The following is a 17859-nucleotide window of genomic DNA, read 5'->3' as shown; positions in this document are numbered from 1 at the left end:
GTTACGTTTATCCAGTAATGTTATATGGCTCAGAATGTTGGACAATATCTAGTAACATGAGGAAACGAATTGAAGCAGCATAGATAAGGATTTTGAGGAGGATGCAAAGAATATCATGGACAAAACGAATATCTAACAAGGATGTCATGAACAGAGCAAACACAAAAAGAGAAATAATGTATGAGATAAGAAAAGGCAACGTAACTTCATTGGACATGTGATTAGCAAAGAGGAGTTAGAATGCACAGTAATTATGGGAAAGATTGAAGGGGAGAAAGCAAGAGGAAGGCAAAGACAAATGATGATGGGGACAGCAGCTAGAGGACTGGAAATGAATACCAATGAATTGATCCACTTGACCCGAAAAAGGCGTGTGTGGGCCATGGCAGTCAAAGCTCAGTGAGTGAGTTCAGGGTCGATCCCAGGTCAGTGACGCTGTGGTTTACTGTATGTAGGGTTCTCAGTGATACTAACTGTAATGTTAATTGTAAAGGCTGATTTATACTTGTACGTACTAGCTTGTGCCGTAGCCTACGCAAGTGGGCTACGCTGTTGTGAGCATTTATACTTGTGTGTTGGTGTGTCTGCAATACACCGTCAAAACGCTAGTTGGTGGTGGGGTTTCTATGACACTGTTGAGTTTCTTCATGTTGAAACTCAACACGAAGAAACTCGAACTTCAAACAATGGCGACTGAAACTGAAGGAGGGTGAATTATCTGTGCTTGTCCGGCCACTGAGAGGCATGGACGAGGAAATGCATTTCAAATATTTTCGGATGTCGGCAGGTAGATTTTATGATACTAGCTACAAACTGGCGTCAAGCACAGGGTCCTCCACAATTTTGGAGGTCTGTAAAGCTTTATGGAAAACATTGCAGCCAGAGTTCCTTCCCTGCCCTTCAGTCGCCCAATGGGAAGCTGTTGCAGCGCAGGAGGAAATGCAATGCTACCAAGCGGACCAATCACAGTTGTTCGGTCTGCGTCGCGTAGTTACATTTTGGGAGAGGTGCACTTTAGGCTACGGCATAGGGTTCGGCGTAGGGTACGCAGCTATGCCGTACTTACAGCGTACATTTGACGCACAAGTATATATCAGCCTTAAGGCTGACAAAGTGACTTCTCTGTAATGTTATATGTTGATTAAGGGGTTCTCTGTAGCAGCATGTTTGGGTTATAATTAGTGATAACGGGACTTGTATTCATTTGCGAGCCAATGGAAGTCATGTTATTCTAACCGTATGTGACGCTGTGGTGTACTGTATCCCACAGCCTCGGTGTGGCTACTTGCCCCCTAGCTCCTCTCTATCGCCTCCTCACTTTCCCTGACCAGACAAAGGTCATCAAGGTGCATCTCCAGTTCCTGAACACGGTCCCTAAGGAGCTGGAGCTCGATGCACCTGGCACAGATGTGGCCGTCTGGGAGGCTGTGAGTCTCCTGGACATCCCACATCTGACACCCAGTACAGATCACCGGCCTCACAGACATACTTCCTGTTCCTCACAAGAAGCTTACCTCACCTCAATCCGCTATCACCAAAGTCCCGTTGAACCAAAGCCCTCCTGCTCTGTCTCCCTCTACTTCATCGCCCACTCCTCTGGCACCCACTCGATAAAGCTGTCTTCTTTTATAGTCTCTCAGAAGAGGTACTGTCGACGTTTTCGGCCGAGACCCTTCCAAAACGTTGACTGTACCTCTTCCTAGAGATGCTGCCTGGCCTGCTGCATTCACCAGCAACTTTGATGTGTGTTGCTTGAATTTGCAGATTTCCTCCTGTTTGTGTTCTTTTATATTCTTCCCGCCAGTCTAACTCGCTGATGTCCACGGACTTGCGCAGTCGTGCTTCGATCAAAAACTACATCGATATGCTGGGACCAGGTTAGATCCTCAGAGATTTTGACACCCAGGAACTTGAAGCAGCTCACTCTCTCCACTTCTGATCCCTCTATGAGGATTGGTATGTATTCCTTCGTCTTACCGTTCCTGAAGTTCACAGTCAGCTCTTTTGTCTTACTGACGATGAGTACCAGGTCGCTGCTGTGACACAACTCCACTAGATGGAATATCTCACTCCTGTACGTCCTCTCGTCACCACCTGAGATTCTACCAACAATGGTTGTATCATCAGCAAATTTATTGATGGTATTTGAGCTATGCCTAGCCACACAGTCATGTGTATTTGGAGAGTAGAGCAGTGGGCTAAACACACACGCCTGAGGTGCGCCAGTGTTGATCGTCAGCGAGGAGGAGATGTTATCACCAATCTGCACAGATTGTGGTCTTCCAGTTAGGAAGTCGAGGATCCAATTGTAGCGGGAGTTACAGAGGCCCAGGTTCTGTAACTTCTCAATCAGGATTGTGGGAATGATGGTGTTAAATGCTGAGCTATAGTCGATGGACAGCATCCTGACGTAACACACATCAAAGTTGGTGGTGAACGCAACAGGCCAGGCAGCATCTCTAGGAAGAGGTGCAGTCGATGTTTCAGGACGAAGGGTCTCGGCCTGAAACGTCGACTGCACCTCTTCCTAGTGTGTTACGTCAGGATGCTGTTCATCGACTATAGCTGCATTCACCAGCAACTTTGATGTGTGTTGCTCGAATTTCCAGCATCTGCAGAATTCCTGCTGTTAGCACCCTGACGTAGGTGTTTGTGTTGTCCAGGTGGTCGAAGGCCATGTGAAGAGCCGTTGACCTATTGTGGTGATAGGCAAATTGCAATGGGTCCAGGTCCTTGCTGAGACAGGAGTTCAGTCTAGTCATGACCAACCTCTCAGAGTATTTCATCACTGTCAATGTGAGTGCTACCGGGCGATAGTCATTAAGGCAGCCCACATTATTCTTCTTAGGCACTGGTATAATTGTGGCCTTTTTGAAGTGGGAACTTCCGCCCATAGCAGTGAGTTGTCCGCTGTAAGCAAGGAAGTCACCAGTTTGTGCCAACTACCTACACCTACCACTGGACCCGGACCTCCAAGGCCAGGAGACTTGAAGTGCCGCAGTGCAAAGGCTTTTCCACTTTGATAATTCTCCTGCACAGGTTTCCCTCATCGCCGGATACAACAAACAACCAACATTATACTCCTTAAAACGAATAGGACAAGCACAAATGTGTGCTGGTGATTACCTGTTTTGAGGACCTTCTGAGCTTCAACATTTCCAAGTTTGGCAGCTCGAATGAGGTCAACTGCACCAGCGGTCTCGCCACTTTTTGTCATTCCGCCCATCAGCAGCAAATCTTCTAAAAGAGGGAAAACAGAAATACTCTCCTGAGCAACATATCACCAAGCAGGTACGCTTTGACTTATTTTAGAAATACAGCACAGTAACAAGCCTTTCCAGGCCTTCACGAGCCCACACTGCCCAGTTAACCTGCTAACCTGTTCGCCTTTGGACTGAAGAGCCTGGAGAAAACCCATGCGGTGACAGGGAGAACATGCAAACTCCTGACAGACAGCATCAGGACTGAAGCCGGATTGTTGGTGCTGTAAAGCATTACACTAACCACACTACACTACTGAGCTGCCAAAGCAAAAATGGAGCACACAGGAAATGCATTCAGTTTTCTAGACAAAGCTGTCAATTCAGAATCAGAATCAGGTTTAATATCACCGGCATGTGACGTGGAATTTGTTATCTACACCATCTCACGATGATGAGAGGGTCCCAGTTATTGAATCCAGGCGAGTGGGAAGCGGGGTGGTGGTTCAAAAGCATGACACCTAGGACATAGACAACATAACACCAAGAACACTGCAGCATAGTACTGGCTCACAATGCTTTAACCTGCTCTAAATATCAATCTACCTCTTCCTTCCTGCATAACACTCCGTTTTTCTGTCATCCATGTGAATTTCTTAAAATGTCCCTAATGTATCTGCCTCTACCACAGCCCCGGCATTGCGTCTCCTGGACACACCACATTGTGTGTGAAAAATCGACCTCTGACATTCCCCCCTATACTTTCCTCTAATGACCTTAAAATTATGCCCACTCGTATTAACCATTTCCACCCTGCCAAAACGTCTCTAGCTACCCACTTTATCCAAGTCTCTTATCACCTCACACACTTTGTCAGCTGTCTCATCCAGTTTTAGCACGGAGGGTTTTGCACATTTCTGTGAGGAGAACAGACCAAGATCCAGTGCTCATTCACGGGCTGAGGGGAAGGTGGGTAGGAAGTGTGTGGAGGGTGGGGGGAGTGATTGAATCTGTTTGAATCCAAGGTTCACAGAACAAGGACAGTTACATTTATTGATTTAGAGACAAAGCACACAACAGGCCCTTCTGGCCCAACTAGCCACACCACCCGGCAACCCATCATTCTAACCTGATCCCAGGGGAATTTACAATGGCCAACTAATTAGCATATCAACCGTTAGGTCTTTGGACTGTGGGAGCAAACTACAGCACCTGAAGGAAACCTATGAGCTCACAGGAATAACGTTCAAACTTTTACAAAGGATGCCAGAATTGAACCTCAAACAGCGACGATCCGAGCTGTGATATCACTGTGCCCATGTGGCAAACAACCAGCTCTTGGACTCCAGTTTGAAGCTACTTTGTATGGTTGCTTGTTTAACTCAATAAGGGGTATTATACTTAAAACAGACTGACACCATTGCATAAAAAAAAACGGTGGATGAACTAAATAAGTATTTTGCGACAGCTTCACTGTGGAAGACACTAGCAGTATGGCGGAAGTTCCAGGTGTCAGGGGTCATGAAGTGTGTTAAGTTACCACAACTAGAGAGAAGGTTCTTGGGAAACTGAAAGGTCTGAAGGTTGATAAGTCATCTGGACCAGATGGTGCACACCCCAGGGATCTGAAAGAGGTAGCTGACGAGATCATGGAGGCATTAGTAATGATCTTTCACGAATCACTAGATTCTGGAATGGTTCTGGGAGACTGGAAAATTGGAAATGTCACTCCATTCTTCAAGAAGGGAGAAGGGCAGAAGCAATGAAACTATAGGCCAGTTAGACAAATCTCAGTGGTTGGGAAGATTTTGGAGTCGATTATTTAGGATGAGGTCTCAGGGTACTTGGAGGAAACGTGATAACATGGGCTGTAGTTACCATGGTTTCCTCAAGGGGAAATATGCTAGAATTCTTTGAAGAAATAATAAGGAGGATAGACAAAGGTTGGTTCATACTGTGTACTTGGATTTTCAGAAATCTTTGACAAGGTCATTTCTAAGGTAAGGACATGTTCCAGCACAGCTTTGTGGGCTGAAGGGCCTGTATTGTGCTGTAGGATTTCTATGTTTCTAACATGCCTCACATGAGGCTGCTTTACAGGCTATACCAGGAAAGATTCCAGCATGGATAAAGCGGGGGCTGATTGGTAAGGAGGCAACGAGTGGGAATAAAGGGAGCCTTTTCTGACTGGCTGCCAGTGACTAGTGGTGTTCCACAGGGGTCTGTGTTGAGACCGATTCTTTTTTACATTATAATTCAATAATTTGAATGATGGATTTGACGTCTTTGTTGCAAAGTCTGCAAGACGATATGAAGATAGGTGGAGGGGTAGGTAGGTTTGAGGATGTAGAGAGGCTACAGAAGGACTTAGATTAGGAGAATGGGCAAAGAAATAGCAGATGGAAAACAGTGTCGGGAAGTGTACGGTGATGCACTTTGGTAGAAGAAATGAAAGGGCTGACTATTTTCTAAGTGGAGAGAAAATACAAAGAAAACTGAGACACAAATGGAGTTGGGAGTCCTTGTGTAAGATTCCCTAAAGGTCAATTTGCAGGTTGAGTCTGTGGTGAGGAAGGCAAACACAATGTTAGCATTCATTTCAAGAGGACTAGAATATAAAAGCAAGGATGTAATGTTGAGACTTTAAAAAGCACTGGTGAGGCCTCACTTGCAGTATTGAGAGCAGGTTTGGGCCCCTTACCTTAGAAAGGATGTGCTGAAACTGGAGAGGGTTCAAAGGAGGTTCATGAAAATGATTCCAGGATTGAATGGCTTCTCATATGAAAAGTGATTGATGGCCCTGGGCCTGTACTCACTAGAATTCAGAAGGATGAGGGGTGACCTCATTGACACCTAACAAATGGTGAAAGGCCTTAACAGAGTGGATGTAGAGACGATGTTTACTACGGTGGGGGAGTCAATGACCAGAGGACAGCCTCAGAATAGAGGGGCTTCCTTTCAGAACAGAGATGAGGAGGAATTTCTTTCGCCAGAGAATGGCGAATCTGTGGAATCTATCGAACTCTTTGCCACAGTGTAATCTCTTGTTTAAATCAATAAGGGGTATTATACCTTGAAACAGACGGACAACGTCGTGTAATCTCTTGTTTAAATCAATAAGGGGTATTATACCTTGAAACAGACTGACATAGTGTAATCTCTTGTTTAAATCAATAAGGGGTATTTTATCTTGAAACAGACTGACATGGTGTAATCTCTTGTTTAAATCAATAAAGGGTATTATACCTTGAAACAGACTGACATGGTGTAATCTCTTGTTTAAATCAATAAGGGGTATTATACCTTGAAACAGACTGAAATTTTCCATTGTGTAATCTCTTGTTTAAATCAATAAGAGGTATTTTACCTTGAAACAGACTGACCACATCGTGTAATCTCTTGTTTATATCAATAAGAGGTATTATACCTTGAAATAGACTGACATGGTGTAACCTCTTGTTTAAATCAACAAGGGGTATTATACCTTGGAACAGACTGACAATGTCGTGTAATCTCTTGTTTAAATCAATAAGGGATATTTTACCTTGAAACAGACCATCACTTACCATCGTGCAACCTCTTGGCCTCTCTTTGCAATGCTAAGCCTGACGCGTAGGCCTCAATACAACCCCGGCCCCCACACATGCACTCGGGCCCGTCCAGCGATACCACGATGTGTCCGAGCTCAGCCGCACAGAACATGCTGCCGTGTATCAGGTTGCTGTTCTGGACAATTCCCCCTCCGATTCCTGTCGCAGTAACATTTTTGGTTAGTAATCACCCTTTTCCAAATTATTTCACCATCATCACAACATACATTTCAGAGCCCAGGACAGATCAATGCATCACTGTGTTGTAAAGGGATGAAGGATGTGAAAGTGGTTGGGTAACAGTACTGAGCTATCATAGCTATAAGACCCTAAGACATAGGAGCAGAGTTAGGCCACTTACCCCATGGACTCTGCTCAGCCATGCCATCATGACTGGTTTAAAATCCATCTCAAATCCATTACCTGCCTTTTCTTCATAATCTTTGACACCCTGACAAATCAAGAACCTATCAACCTCCACTTTAAATAAATATACTCAATAACTTGGCCTCCAAAGCCATCTGTGGCAATGAATTCCACAGATTCATCACCCACTGGCTTAAGAAATACCTCCCCATCTCTGTTCTAAATGGATATTCCTCTATCTTGAGGCTGTGCCCTCTGGCCCTTCATTCCCCAGTATAGGAAACACCCTCTCCGTATCCATTCTATCTCGACTTTTCAATATTTGATAACTTTCAAGAGGTAACATCTCATTCTTCTAAACTCCAGCAATTTCAGGCCCAGAGCCATCAAATGCTCCTCATATGTCTGGCAAAGAGTTTTAAAAATCCAGTCTCCATAAAAGAAGGGTACCATCTGGTCATCGTCCGAGTGGTCTGAGTCACAGTGGTAAAGCTTTGGCTCAACAGGGCTTTGGTGAGAACAGCTGGAGGCAGGGTAAGTAGGTACGTTCATTCCATATTTCTTACTTTGTTTTTCTCAGTTAACTCTTGAGAGAGTAGAGGGTATGCCTACAGGGCCAGTCTTCTGATCTGCGTGTCAGATGTGGGATTTCCAGGAGGCTACCAGACACCTTGATGGTCACATCTGCACCGGGTGCATTGAGACGTAGCCCCTTAGAGACCATGTTAAGGTACGAGACCGGCAACTCGATGACCTTCGGAAATTGAAGCAGTAGTAGGCAGGAGCTACAGGGAGGTAGTCACCTCAAGGCTAAAGAAAAATGGGTGTCTGTCAGGAGAGGGAAGAAAAACGTCAGACAGAGGAGAACACCCCTGTGGCCACCCCTTCAACAATAACTACTTCATTTTGAGTATTTTTGTGGTGGGGGGAAGCAACAGCGGCTGTGCCTCTGGCTCAGAAGGGTAGGGAATGGAGAGGATGTCAGCAGTAAGAGGAGACTCTATAGTTAGGGGGGACAGGTAGGTGATTCTGTGGACACTAAAAAGAAAAATGGATGGTAGTTTGCCTCCCAGATGCCAGGGTCCGTGACCTTTCTGAGTGTGTCCACAGTATCCTGAAACGGAGGGTGAGCAGCCAGAAGTCATGGTACATATTAGTACCAACGACATAGGTAGAAAAAGGGAGGTCCTGAAAAAAGAATACAGGGAGCTAGGAAGGAAGTTGAGAAGCAGGACCACAAGAGTAGTAATCTCAGATTACTGCCTGTGCCATGTGACAGTGAGGATAGGAATAGAATGAGGTGGCACATAAATGCCAGCTGAAGAATTGGAGCAGGGGTCAGGGATTCAGATTTCTGGATAATTGGAACCTCTTCTGGAGCAAGTGTGACCTGCACAAAAGGGATGGGTTGAACTTGAATCCGAGGAGTACAAATATTCTTCCCAGCAGGTTTACTTGAGCTGTTGGGAGTGGTTTTAAATAATATGGCAGGCAATGGGAACAAGTATGATAGAGCTGTTACATGAATGTAAGGAAAGATAAGCTAATAAATGCATACAAATGGTTGGTTGTAAGTTGATGGAGAAGATACTGAGAGGCAGGATTTATGAACATTTGGTTAGGAGTAGTCAGCACAGTTTTGTCAAAGACAGGTCGTGCCTTACGAGCCTGATTGAATTTTTTGAGATGTGACTAAACACATTGATGAAGGAAGAGCAGTAGATGTAGTATATATGGATTTCAGCAAGGCATTTGATAAGGTACTCCATGCCAGGCTTATTGAGAAAGTAAGGAGGCATGGGATCCAAGGGGACGTTACTTGGTGGATCCAGAACTGGCTTGCCCACAGAAGGCAAAGAGTGGTTGTAGACGCGTCATATTCTGCATGGAGGTCGGTCACCAGTGGTGGGCCTCAGGGATCTGTTCTGGGACCCCTACTCTTTGTGATTTTTTATAAATGACCTGGATGAGGAAGTGGAGGGATGGGTTAGTAAGTTTGCTAATGACACAAAGGTTGGGGGTTGACTCTGTGGTTAAGAAGGCATATGGTCCATTGGCCTTCATAGAAACATAGAAAATAGGTGCAGGAGTAGGCCATTCAGCCCTTCGAGCCTGCACCGCCATTCAGTATGATCATGGCTGATCATCCAACTCAGAACCCCGTACCTGCCTTCTCTGAAAACAGACTACCAGGAGTTAGGAAGGAAGCTGAGAAGCAGGACCTCAAGAGAGTAATCTCAAGATCGCTGCCTGTGCCATGCAACAGTGAGTATAGGAATATAGTGAGGTGGTGGATAATTGTGTGGCTGAAGGATTGGAGCAGGGGGCAGGGATTCACATTTCTGGATCATTGGGACCTCGTCTAGGGCCAGTGTGACCTGTACAAAAGGACAGGTTGCACTTGAATCCTAGGGGGACCAATATCCTGGCAGGGAGGTTTGCTAAGGCTATTGGGGAGAGTTTAAACTAGATTTGCAGGGGGTGGGAACCAAACTGAAGAGACAGAGAATGGGGTGGTTGAGACAGCTTGTAAGGAGTTTGTGAGGAAGGAGAGGCAGATGATAGAGCAAAGATGCAGAATCAACCTGATGACTTGAGTTATGTCTTCTTTTTATGCAGGTAGGGAGGCAGATTCTGGAACAGTGCAATAATAATAGGGTTGTTGTGATGGGAGATTTTAACTTTCCTAATACTGACTGGCATCTCCTCAGAACAAGGAGTTTAGGTGGGGTGGAGTTTGTTAGGTGTGTTCAGGAATGTGTAGATAAGCCTAAAAGAGGAGGAGTTGTACTTGATCTGGTATTGGAAAATGAACCTGGTCAGGTGTCTTGGTGGGAGAGCATTTTGGAGGTAGTGACCACAACACTATCTCCTTCGCCATAACATCGGAGAGGGATAGGAGCAGACAATTTGGGAAAACATTTAATTGTAGTTGGGGAAATATGAAGCTATTAGGGAAAAACTTGGAGCAGATGTTCTCAGGAAATGCACGGAAGAAATATGGCAGATGTTCAGGGAATATTTGCATGGCATTCTGCATAGGTATGTTGCATTGAGGCAGGGAAAGGATGGTAGGGTAAAAGAACCATGGTGTACAAAGGATGTGGAAAACCTAGTTAAGAAAAGCTTTCAAAAGGTTCAAGAAACTAGGTACTATTAAAGCTCTAGAAAATTACAAGGTTACCAGGAACAAGTTTAAGAAGGAAATTAGGAGAGCGAGAAGGGGCCATGAGAAGGCCTTGGTGAGCAGGATTAAGGAAAATGCTAAGGAATTCTACAAGTATGTGAAGAGCAAGAGGATGAGCCGTGTGAGAATAGGACCAGTCAGATGCGATAGTGGAAACGTGTGCATGGAGTCGGAGGAGGTAGCGGAGATACTTAATAAACGTTTTGCTTCAGTATTCACCAATTATGGCAATGGGAAATTGTGGGGATGACTTACAGCAGAATGCAATGCTTGAGTATATATACATTAAGAAAGAGGATGTGTTGGAGCTTTTAAAAACCATTAAGTTAGATAAGTTGCCTGTTGGCGGTTTGATGTTTATTTTTAGAAGCTTTTTGTGTGATGCATGGCTCCAGGGTTGAACACCTAATGGGTTTTTTTTCCTCATTTTTCTTTGCTTTAGTAGGGTTTTTTTTTCTTTTTTTGTCACCAAAATATTTTCAATCTTTAAAACAATGTTTTTTTTCTTGAGACATTGTAAGTGTTGCCTACTTCGATGCACTCTTGTTAATTTTGGATAATAATAATAAAAAGATTTGAAAAGAAAGAAAGTTAGATAAGTTGCCAGGACCAGACGAGATATACCCCAGGCTTCTGTGGGAAGCGAGGGAGGAGATTGCTGTGCCTCTGGTGATGACCTTTGCATCATTAATAGGGACAGGAGAAGTACCAGAGCATTGGAGGTTTGCAAATGTTGTTCCCTTGTTCAAGAAAGGGAGTAAAGATAGCCCAGGAAATTATAGACCAGTGAGTCTTACTTCAGTGGCAGGCAAGTTGTTGGAGAAGATCCTGAGAGGCAGGATTTCTGCGCATTGAAGATACATAATCTGATTGGGGATAGTCAGCAATGCTTTTTCAAGGGCAGATCGTGCCTTACGAGCTTGACAGAATTCTTTGAGGATGTAACAAAACACATTGATGAAGATAGAGCAGTGGATGTAGTGTATATGGATTTCAGTAAGGCATTTGATAAGGTTTCCCATACAAGGCTCATTCAGAAAGTAAGAAGGTATGGAATCCAAGGAGACCTTGCTTTGTGGATCCAGAACTGCCTTGCCCACAGAAGGCAAAAGGTGGTTGCAGATGGTTCGTCTTCTGCACGGGGGACAGTGGCCAGTGGTGTTCCTTTTTGTGATTTTTATAAATGACCTGGATGAAAAATTAGAAGGATGGGTTGATAAGTTTGTTGATGACCCAAAGGTTGGGGGCGTTGTGGAGAGTCTGGAGGGCTGTCAGAGGTTACAGCGGGACATTGATAGGATGCAAAACTGGGCTGAGAAGTGGCAGATGGAGTTCGACCCAGATAAGTTTGAGGTGACTCATTCTGGTAGGTCAAATATGATGGCAGAATATAGTATTAATGGTAAGGCTCTTGGCAGTGTGGAGGATCAGAGGGATCTTGGGGTCCAAGTCCATAGGACACTCAAAGCAGCTGCACAGGTTGACTCTGTGGTTAAGAAAGCATACGGTGCATTAGCCTTCACCAATCATAGGATTGAGTTTAGGAGCCAAAAGGTAATGTTGCAGCTATATAGGACCCTGTTCAGACCCCACTTGGAGTACTGTGCTCAGTTCTCATCACCTCACTACAGGAAGGATGTGGAAGCCATAGAAAGGGTGCAGAGGAGATTTACAAGGATGTTGCCTGGATTGGGGAGCATGCCTTATGAGAATAGGTTGAGTGAACTCGGTCTTTTTTCCTTGGAGTGATGGAGGATGAGAAGTGACCTGATAGGGGTGTATAAGATGCTGAGAGGCATTAATCATGTGGATAGTCAGAGGTTTTTTCCCAGGGCTGAAATGGTTAACACGAGAAGGCACAGTTTTAAGGTGCTTGGAGGTAGGTACAGAGAAGATGTCAGGGGTAAGTTGATGTTTGTCGGGTTTTTTTTTTAAAAAACGCAGAGCGTGGTGAGTGCGTGGAATGGGCTGCTGGAGACGGTGGCGGAGGTGCAATCTATAGGGTTTTTAGTAGACTCATAGATAGGTACACGGAGCTTAGAAGAATAGAAGGCTACGTGCTAGGGAAATTCTAGGCAGTCTCTAGAGTAGGTTGCATGGTTGGCACAACATGGTGGGCCGAAGTGCCTGTAATGTGCTGTAGATTTCTATGTTCTACGTTCACCAAATAGACCAAAAATTAGTGGGAATTTAGAAGATTAAGAAGTTTTAAAAATCAACAGAAAGCAACTATAAAAAATGCATCAAGAGAGAAAAGATGGAATATGAAGTTAAGCTAGCCAATAATATGAGGATGCTAAAAGTTTCTTCAGATATACAAAGAATAAAAGAGAGGCGAGGGTGGATATTGAACTGCTGGAAAATGATGCTGGAGAGGTAGTAATGGGGGGGGCAAAATGGCAGATGAACTGAATACATATTTTGCATCAGTCTTCTATGTGGAAATCATTAGCAGTATGGTGGAATTTCAAGTTGTCGGCGAGGGGGGGCAGAAGTAGCTGAAGTTGCCATTACTAGGGAGAAGGTGCTTGGGAAACCGAAGGTCTGAAGGTAGATAAGTCACCTACACCAGATGGTGTGCAACCAAGGGTTCTGAAAGAGGTGGCTGAAGAGATTGTGGAGGTATTAGTCATGATCTTCCAGAAATCAATAGATTCTGGAATGGCTCCAGAGCAATGGAAAATTGCATATGTCACTTCACTCTTCAAGACGGGAGAAAGGCAGAGGTAAGGAAATTATAGGCCAGTTAGTCCGACCTCAGGTTTGGAAAGATGTTGGAATCAACAGTAAGAAAGTGGTTCCAGGGTACTTGGAGGCACATGACAAAATAGGCCGAAGTCAGCATGGTTTCCTTACGTGAAAATCTTTCCAGACAAATCTGCTGGAATTCTTTGAGGAAATGACAAGCAGGATAGACAAAGGAGGATCAGTGGATGTTGAGTAATTGGATTTTCAGAAGGCTTTTGACAAGGTGCCACATGAGGCTGCTTAACAAGTTAAGAACCCCTGTATTGAAGGAGAGAAACCAGCATGGATAGATCACTGACAGACTGGAAGGAGGCAAAGAGTGGGAATAAAGGGAGCCTTTTTTGATTGGCTGCCAGTGATTAGTGGTGTTCCGCAGTGTTTGGTGTTGGGACCGTTTCTTTTTATGTTGTACTTCAATGATTTGGATGGTGGCTTTGTGGCCAAGCTTGCAGACAATAGGTGGTGGGTCAGAGGAAGCAGAGAGGATACAGAAGAACTTACACAGATTAGGAGAATGGGCAAAGAAATGGCAAATGGAATACTGCTTTGTGAAGTGTATGGTTATGCACTTTGACAGAAGAAATAAAAGGGTAGACTATTTATTAAATGGAGATAAAATTCAAAACGGTTAATTATCGAATCTAAAATATATATAGGAGGAAGCATTGGAAAGGAAGAAAGTATAGTACTTAGGAAATTTCTAACTTGTAAATATCTAAAAAAATGTATTCTTGATAAGTTATATTTATTAGATAATTGTTCAAAAGACATAAGGGAACCATCTAAAAATAAATCCAAAAACCGTAAAATACCCTTAGTCTTCCAAGTTTGAAAAGCGCGATCCGTAAAAGAGGGAGGAAAAAATATGTTACCTAAAATAGGAATCGCTAACCCGAATTGATTAAGATCAAAAAATTTTCTGAATTGAAACCAAATACGCAAAGCATATTTAACTATCGGGTTAGAGACCTGCTTAAGGCGTTTCGAATCAAAAGGAAGAGAGGAACCTAAAATAGAACCAAGTGTATAACCCTGAACAGATTGTAATTCCAATGCTACCCATTTAGGAATAGATAATATGTCCCGGTCAAGTAACCAAAATTTCATATGTCGAATATTAATAGCCCAATAATAAAATCTAAAGTTAGGTAATGCTAAACCTCCATCTCTCTTAGCTTTCTGTAAATGTATTTTACCCAGTCTCGGATTCTTATTCTGCCAATGATTGCATTTCTTACTTTAATGGCGAAAAGATATATTTTACAACATTGGAAAGAGCTTAATGCTCCAACTACCTTTTTTTGGTTTTCTCAGACGATTTTATGTTTGAATTTGGAGAAAATTAGAAGTAACCTTTATGATTCTTCATTTAAATTTGAACAGATTTGGGGACCTTTTATTCGATATTTTCATTTAATGTAATATTTACCCTTCTTGTTTTTTTTTCACTGTTTTAATGGAGGTCGGGATTGAGGACGTGATGTTAAGTTTAACTCTGTTTGGTTTCAAGTTAGCCCATTGCTTTGCCTTGCTTTTAGTTAGCTGCACGGTGGGTTTTTTTTTGGGGGTTTTTTTTTTCTTTTTTTCCATTGATATATATAAAATTTAGTATACTATTATGTTATCTTGGTTTCTTATGCTTAAATTACATTGTTTGTAGTAGTTTCTTTTTGGTATTGTTATCTTTTGGAATTTTATTATACTTTAACATTGTATTAATGTTTATATGGCTTACCTTTTTTGTATACTTACTCAATAAAAAGATTTAAAAAGAAAGAAAAGACAAAACGGTGAGGTCCAAAGAGACTTGGGAGTCCTTGTGAGGATTCCCTGAAGGTTAGCTTGCAGGTTGAGTCGGTGACGAGGGAGGAAAATGCAATGTTAGCATTCATTTTGAGAGGACTAGAATATAAAAGCAAGAATGTGATGTTGAGGCTTTATAAGGCACTGATGAGGTCTAAATTAGCGTATTTTGAGCAGTTTTGGGCCTCTTATCTAAGTAAGGATGCGTTGACCTTGGAGAGGGTTCAAAGAGGGTTCATTAAAATGATTCTGGGATTGAAAGGCTTATCATATGAGAAGCATTTGATGACTCTGGGTCTCTATCAATGCAATTCAGAAGAATGAGTGGTAATCTCAGTGAAACCGATCAAACGTTGAAAGGCCTCGATAGGGCGGATGTGGAGAGGACGTTTCTTATGGTGGGGAATCTAGGGCTACAGGACTACAGGACACAGCCTTAGAATAGAGTGATTTTAGACTGAGACCAGAGATGAGAAGGAATTTGTTTCCCATAGAGTTCTGAATCTGTGAAATTCTTTGCCACTGGCAGCTGTGGAGGTCAAGTCATTGAGTATAAGGTTCACCAGATTGATTCCTGGGATGACAGACTTTCATATGATGAAAGACTGGATCGACTAGGCTTATACTCTCTGGAATTTAGAATGTTGAGGGGGGATCTGATTGAAACATATAAAATTCTAAAGGGATTGGACAGGCTAGATGTAGGCTAGATTGTTCCGAATGTTTTGGAAGTCCAGAGCGAGGGGTCACAGTTTGAGGATAAAGGGGAAGGCTTTTAGGACTGAGATGAGGAAAAACTTCTTCACACAGAGAGTGGTGAATCTGTGGAATTCTCTGCCACAGGAAACAGTTGAGGCTAGTTCATTGGCTATAATTAAGAGGCAGTTAGATATGACCCTTGTGGCTAAAGGGATCAGGGGGTATGGAGAGAAGGTAGGTATAGGGTTCTGAGTTGGATGATCAGCCGTGATCATACTGAATGGCGGTGCAGGCTCGAAGGGCTGAATGGCCCACTCCTGCAACTATTTTCTATGTTTCTACATTTAAGACAGAGGTTGATAGATTCTTGATTGGTCAGGGCATGAAGGGATACAGGGAAGAAGGCAGGCGATTAGGACTGAGAGGGAAATAGATCAGCTATGATGAAATGGTAGAGCAGACTCGATAGGCCAAATGGCCCAATTCTGCCCCTATATCTTATGGTCTTCTTTGTGCACACTTTAGACAAGATCCATGAACTGCTTAGTGCATGATATACAAGTAAAAAAGTGGTTTATTCGACACTCTCTGTTGCTTACCTGTGCCGGTGATGAACACCACAAAGTTTTCCACCCCTTTGCCACTGCCAAACTTCTTCTCTGCTAAAGCAGCACAATTACCATCATTGTCTATCCACACTGGCAGGTGAAGTGTATCGGATATTGGAGTCCGAAGATCCACTGCCACCCACTCCTGAATAAGCTTGGTGGAGTCAAGCACAATTCCTTTCTTGGGGTTGACACGGCCTCCTGTGGAAATGCCTGAAGAGCGAAACACAGAGGAGACAAAATATCATTGAAGAACAAAGCAGGTCCACACTTTCTTGGAAGTGATGTCAAGCATAGATAGAGTCATAAAGAAAGCTTTTGCCAAATTGACCTTCAAAATTCAATGTATTCAGTACAGGATGAAATTGTATAAGACGTTGGTGAGGCTTAATTTGGAGTATTATATGCAGTTTTAGTCACCTACCTGGAAGAAAAATGTAAATAAAGTTGAAAGAGTACAGAGAAAATTTACAAAGATGTTGATAAAGGTATACAAAATTATGAGGGGTACAAATAAAGTGAATGCAAGCAGGCTTTTCCCCGTGAGGTTAGGTGAGACTACAACTAGAGGTCATGGGTTAAGGTTGAAAGGTAAAATATGAAAGAAGACCTTCACTCAGAAGGAGATGAGAATGTGGAATGAGCAGCCAGCAGAAATGGTGGATGTGGGTTCAATTTCAACATTTAAGAAACCATAAGGTCATAAGACATAGGAGCAGAATTAGGCCATCTGGCCCATCGAGTCTGCTCCACCATTCAATAATGGCTGATCCTTTTTTTCCATCTCCTCCTCACCCCAGTTCCCCGTAACCTTTGATGTCATATCCAATCAAGAACCTATCAATCTCTGCCTTAAATACATTCAATGACCTGGCCTCCACAGCTGCATGTGGCGACAAATTCCACAAATTCACCACCCTTTGGCTAAGGAAATTTCTCCGCATCTCTGTTTTGAAAGGGTGCCCCTCTATCCTGAGGCTGTGCCCTCTTGTCCTAGACTCTCCCACCATGGGAAACATCCTTTCCACATCTACTCTGTCTAGGCCTTTCAACATTCGAAAAGTTTCAATGAGATCCCCCTTCATCCTTCTGAATTCCAGCGTGTACAGACCTAGAGCCATCAAACGTTCCTCGTATGATAACCCTTTCATTCCTGGAATCATCCTTGTGAACCTCTACTGGACCCTCTCCAATGCCAGCACATCTTTTATTACATGAGGAGCCCAAAACTGTTCACAATACTCAAAATGAGGCCTCACCAGTACCTTATAAAGCCTCAGCATCACACCCCTGCTCTTGTATTCTAGACCTCTTGAAATGAATGCTAACATTGCATTTGCCTTCCTCACCACCGACTCAACCTGCAAGTTAACCTTTAGAGTGTTCTGCACAAGGACTCCCAAGTCCCTTTCCATCTTAGAGTTTTGGATTTTCTCCCCATTTAGAAAATAGTCCGCATATTTATTTCTACTACCAAAGTGCATGGCCATGCATTTTCCAACATTGTATTTCATTTGTCACTTTCCTGCCCATCCTCCTTATTTGTCCAAGTCCTGCAGCCTACCCATTTCTTCAACTGCCCCTCCATCAAAGCCATCTATTCCATCATCTAAATCATTTATATACAGCATAAAAAGAAGTGGTCCCAACACCGAACC

General features: G+C 43.4%; 1 protein-coding gene across 3 annotated transcripts in view; it reads right to left on the bottom strand.

Moving 5' to 3' along the window:
- Positions 1 to 17859, bottom strand: part of gne (glucosamine (UDP-N-acetyl)-2-epimerase/N-acetylmannosamine kinase) — a 138261-nt gene that overhangs the window by 13147 nt on the left and 107255 nt on the right. For all 3 annotated transcript variants that reach the window (XM_063042570.1, XM_063042567.1, XM_063042568.1), the window contains 3 exons: positions 16193 to 16414; positions 6767 to 6949; positions 3127 to 3240 (listed from right to left, as the gene is read on the bottom strand). In XM_063042570.1, the coding sequence (XP_062898640.1) occupies positions 3127 to 3240; positions 6767 to 6949; positions 16193 to 16414 (519 nt within the window). The remainder of the gene's footprint in view (positions 1 to 3126; positions 3241 to 6766; positions 6950 to 16192; positions 16415 to 17859) is intronic.

Source organism: Mobula hypostoma, chromosome 3, assembly GCF_963921235.1.
Source record: "Mobula hypostoma chromosome 3, sMobHyp1.1, whole genome shotgun sequence".
Lineage (NCBI taxonomy): Eukaryota > Metazoa > Chordata > Chondrichthyes > Myliobatiformes > Myliobatidae > Mobula > Mobula hypostoma.
The sequence above is the reverse complement of the archived record's forward strand: the minus strand, read 5'-3'. Positions and strand labels throughout refer to the sequence as shown.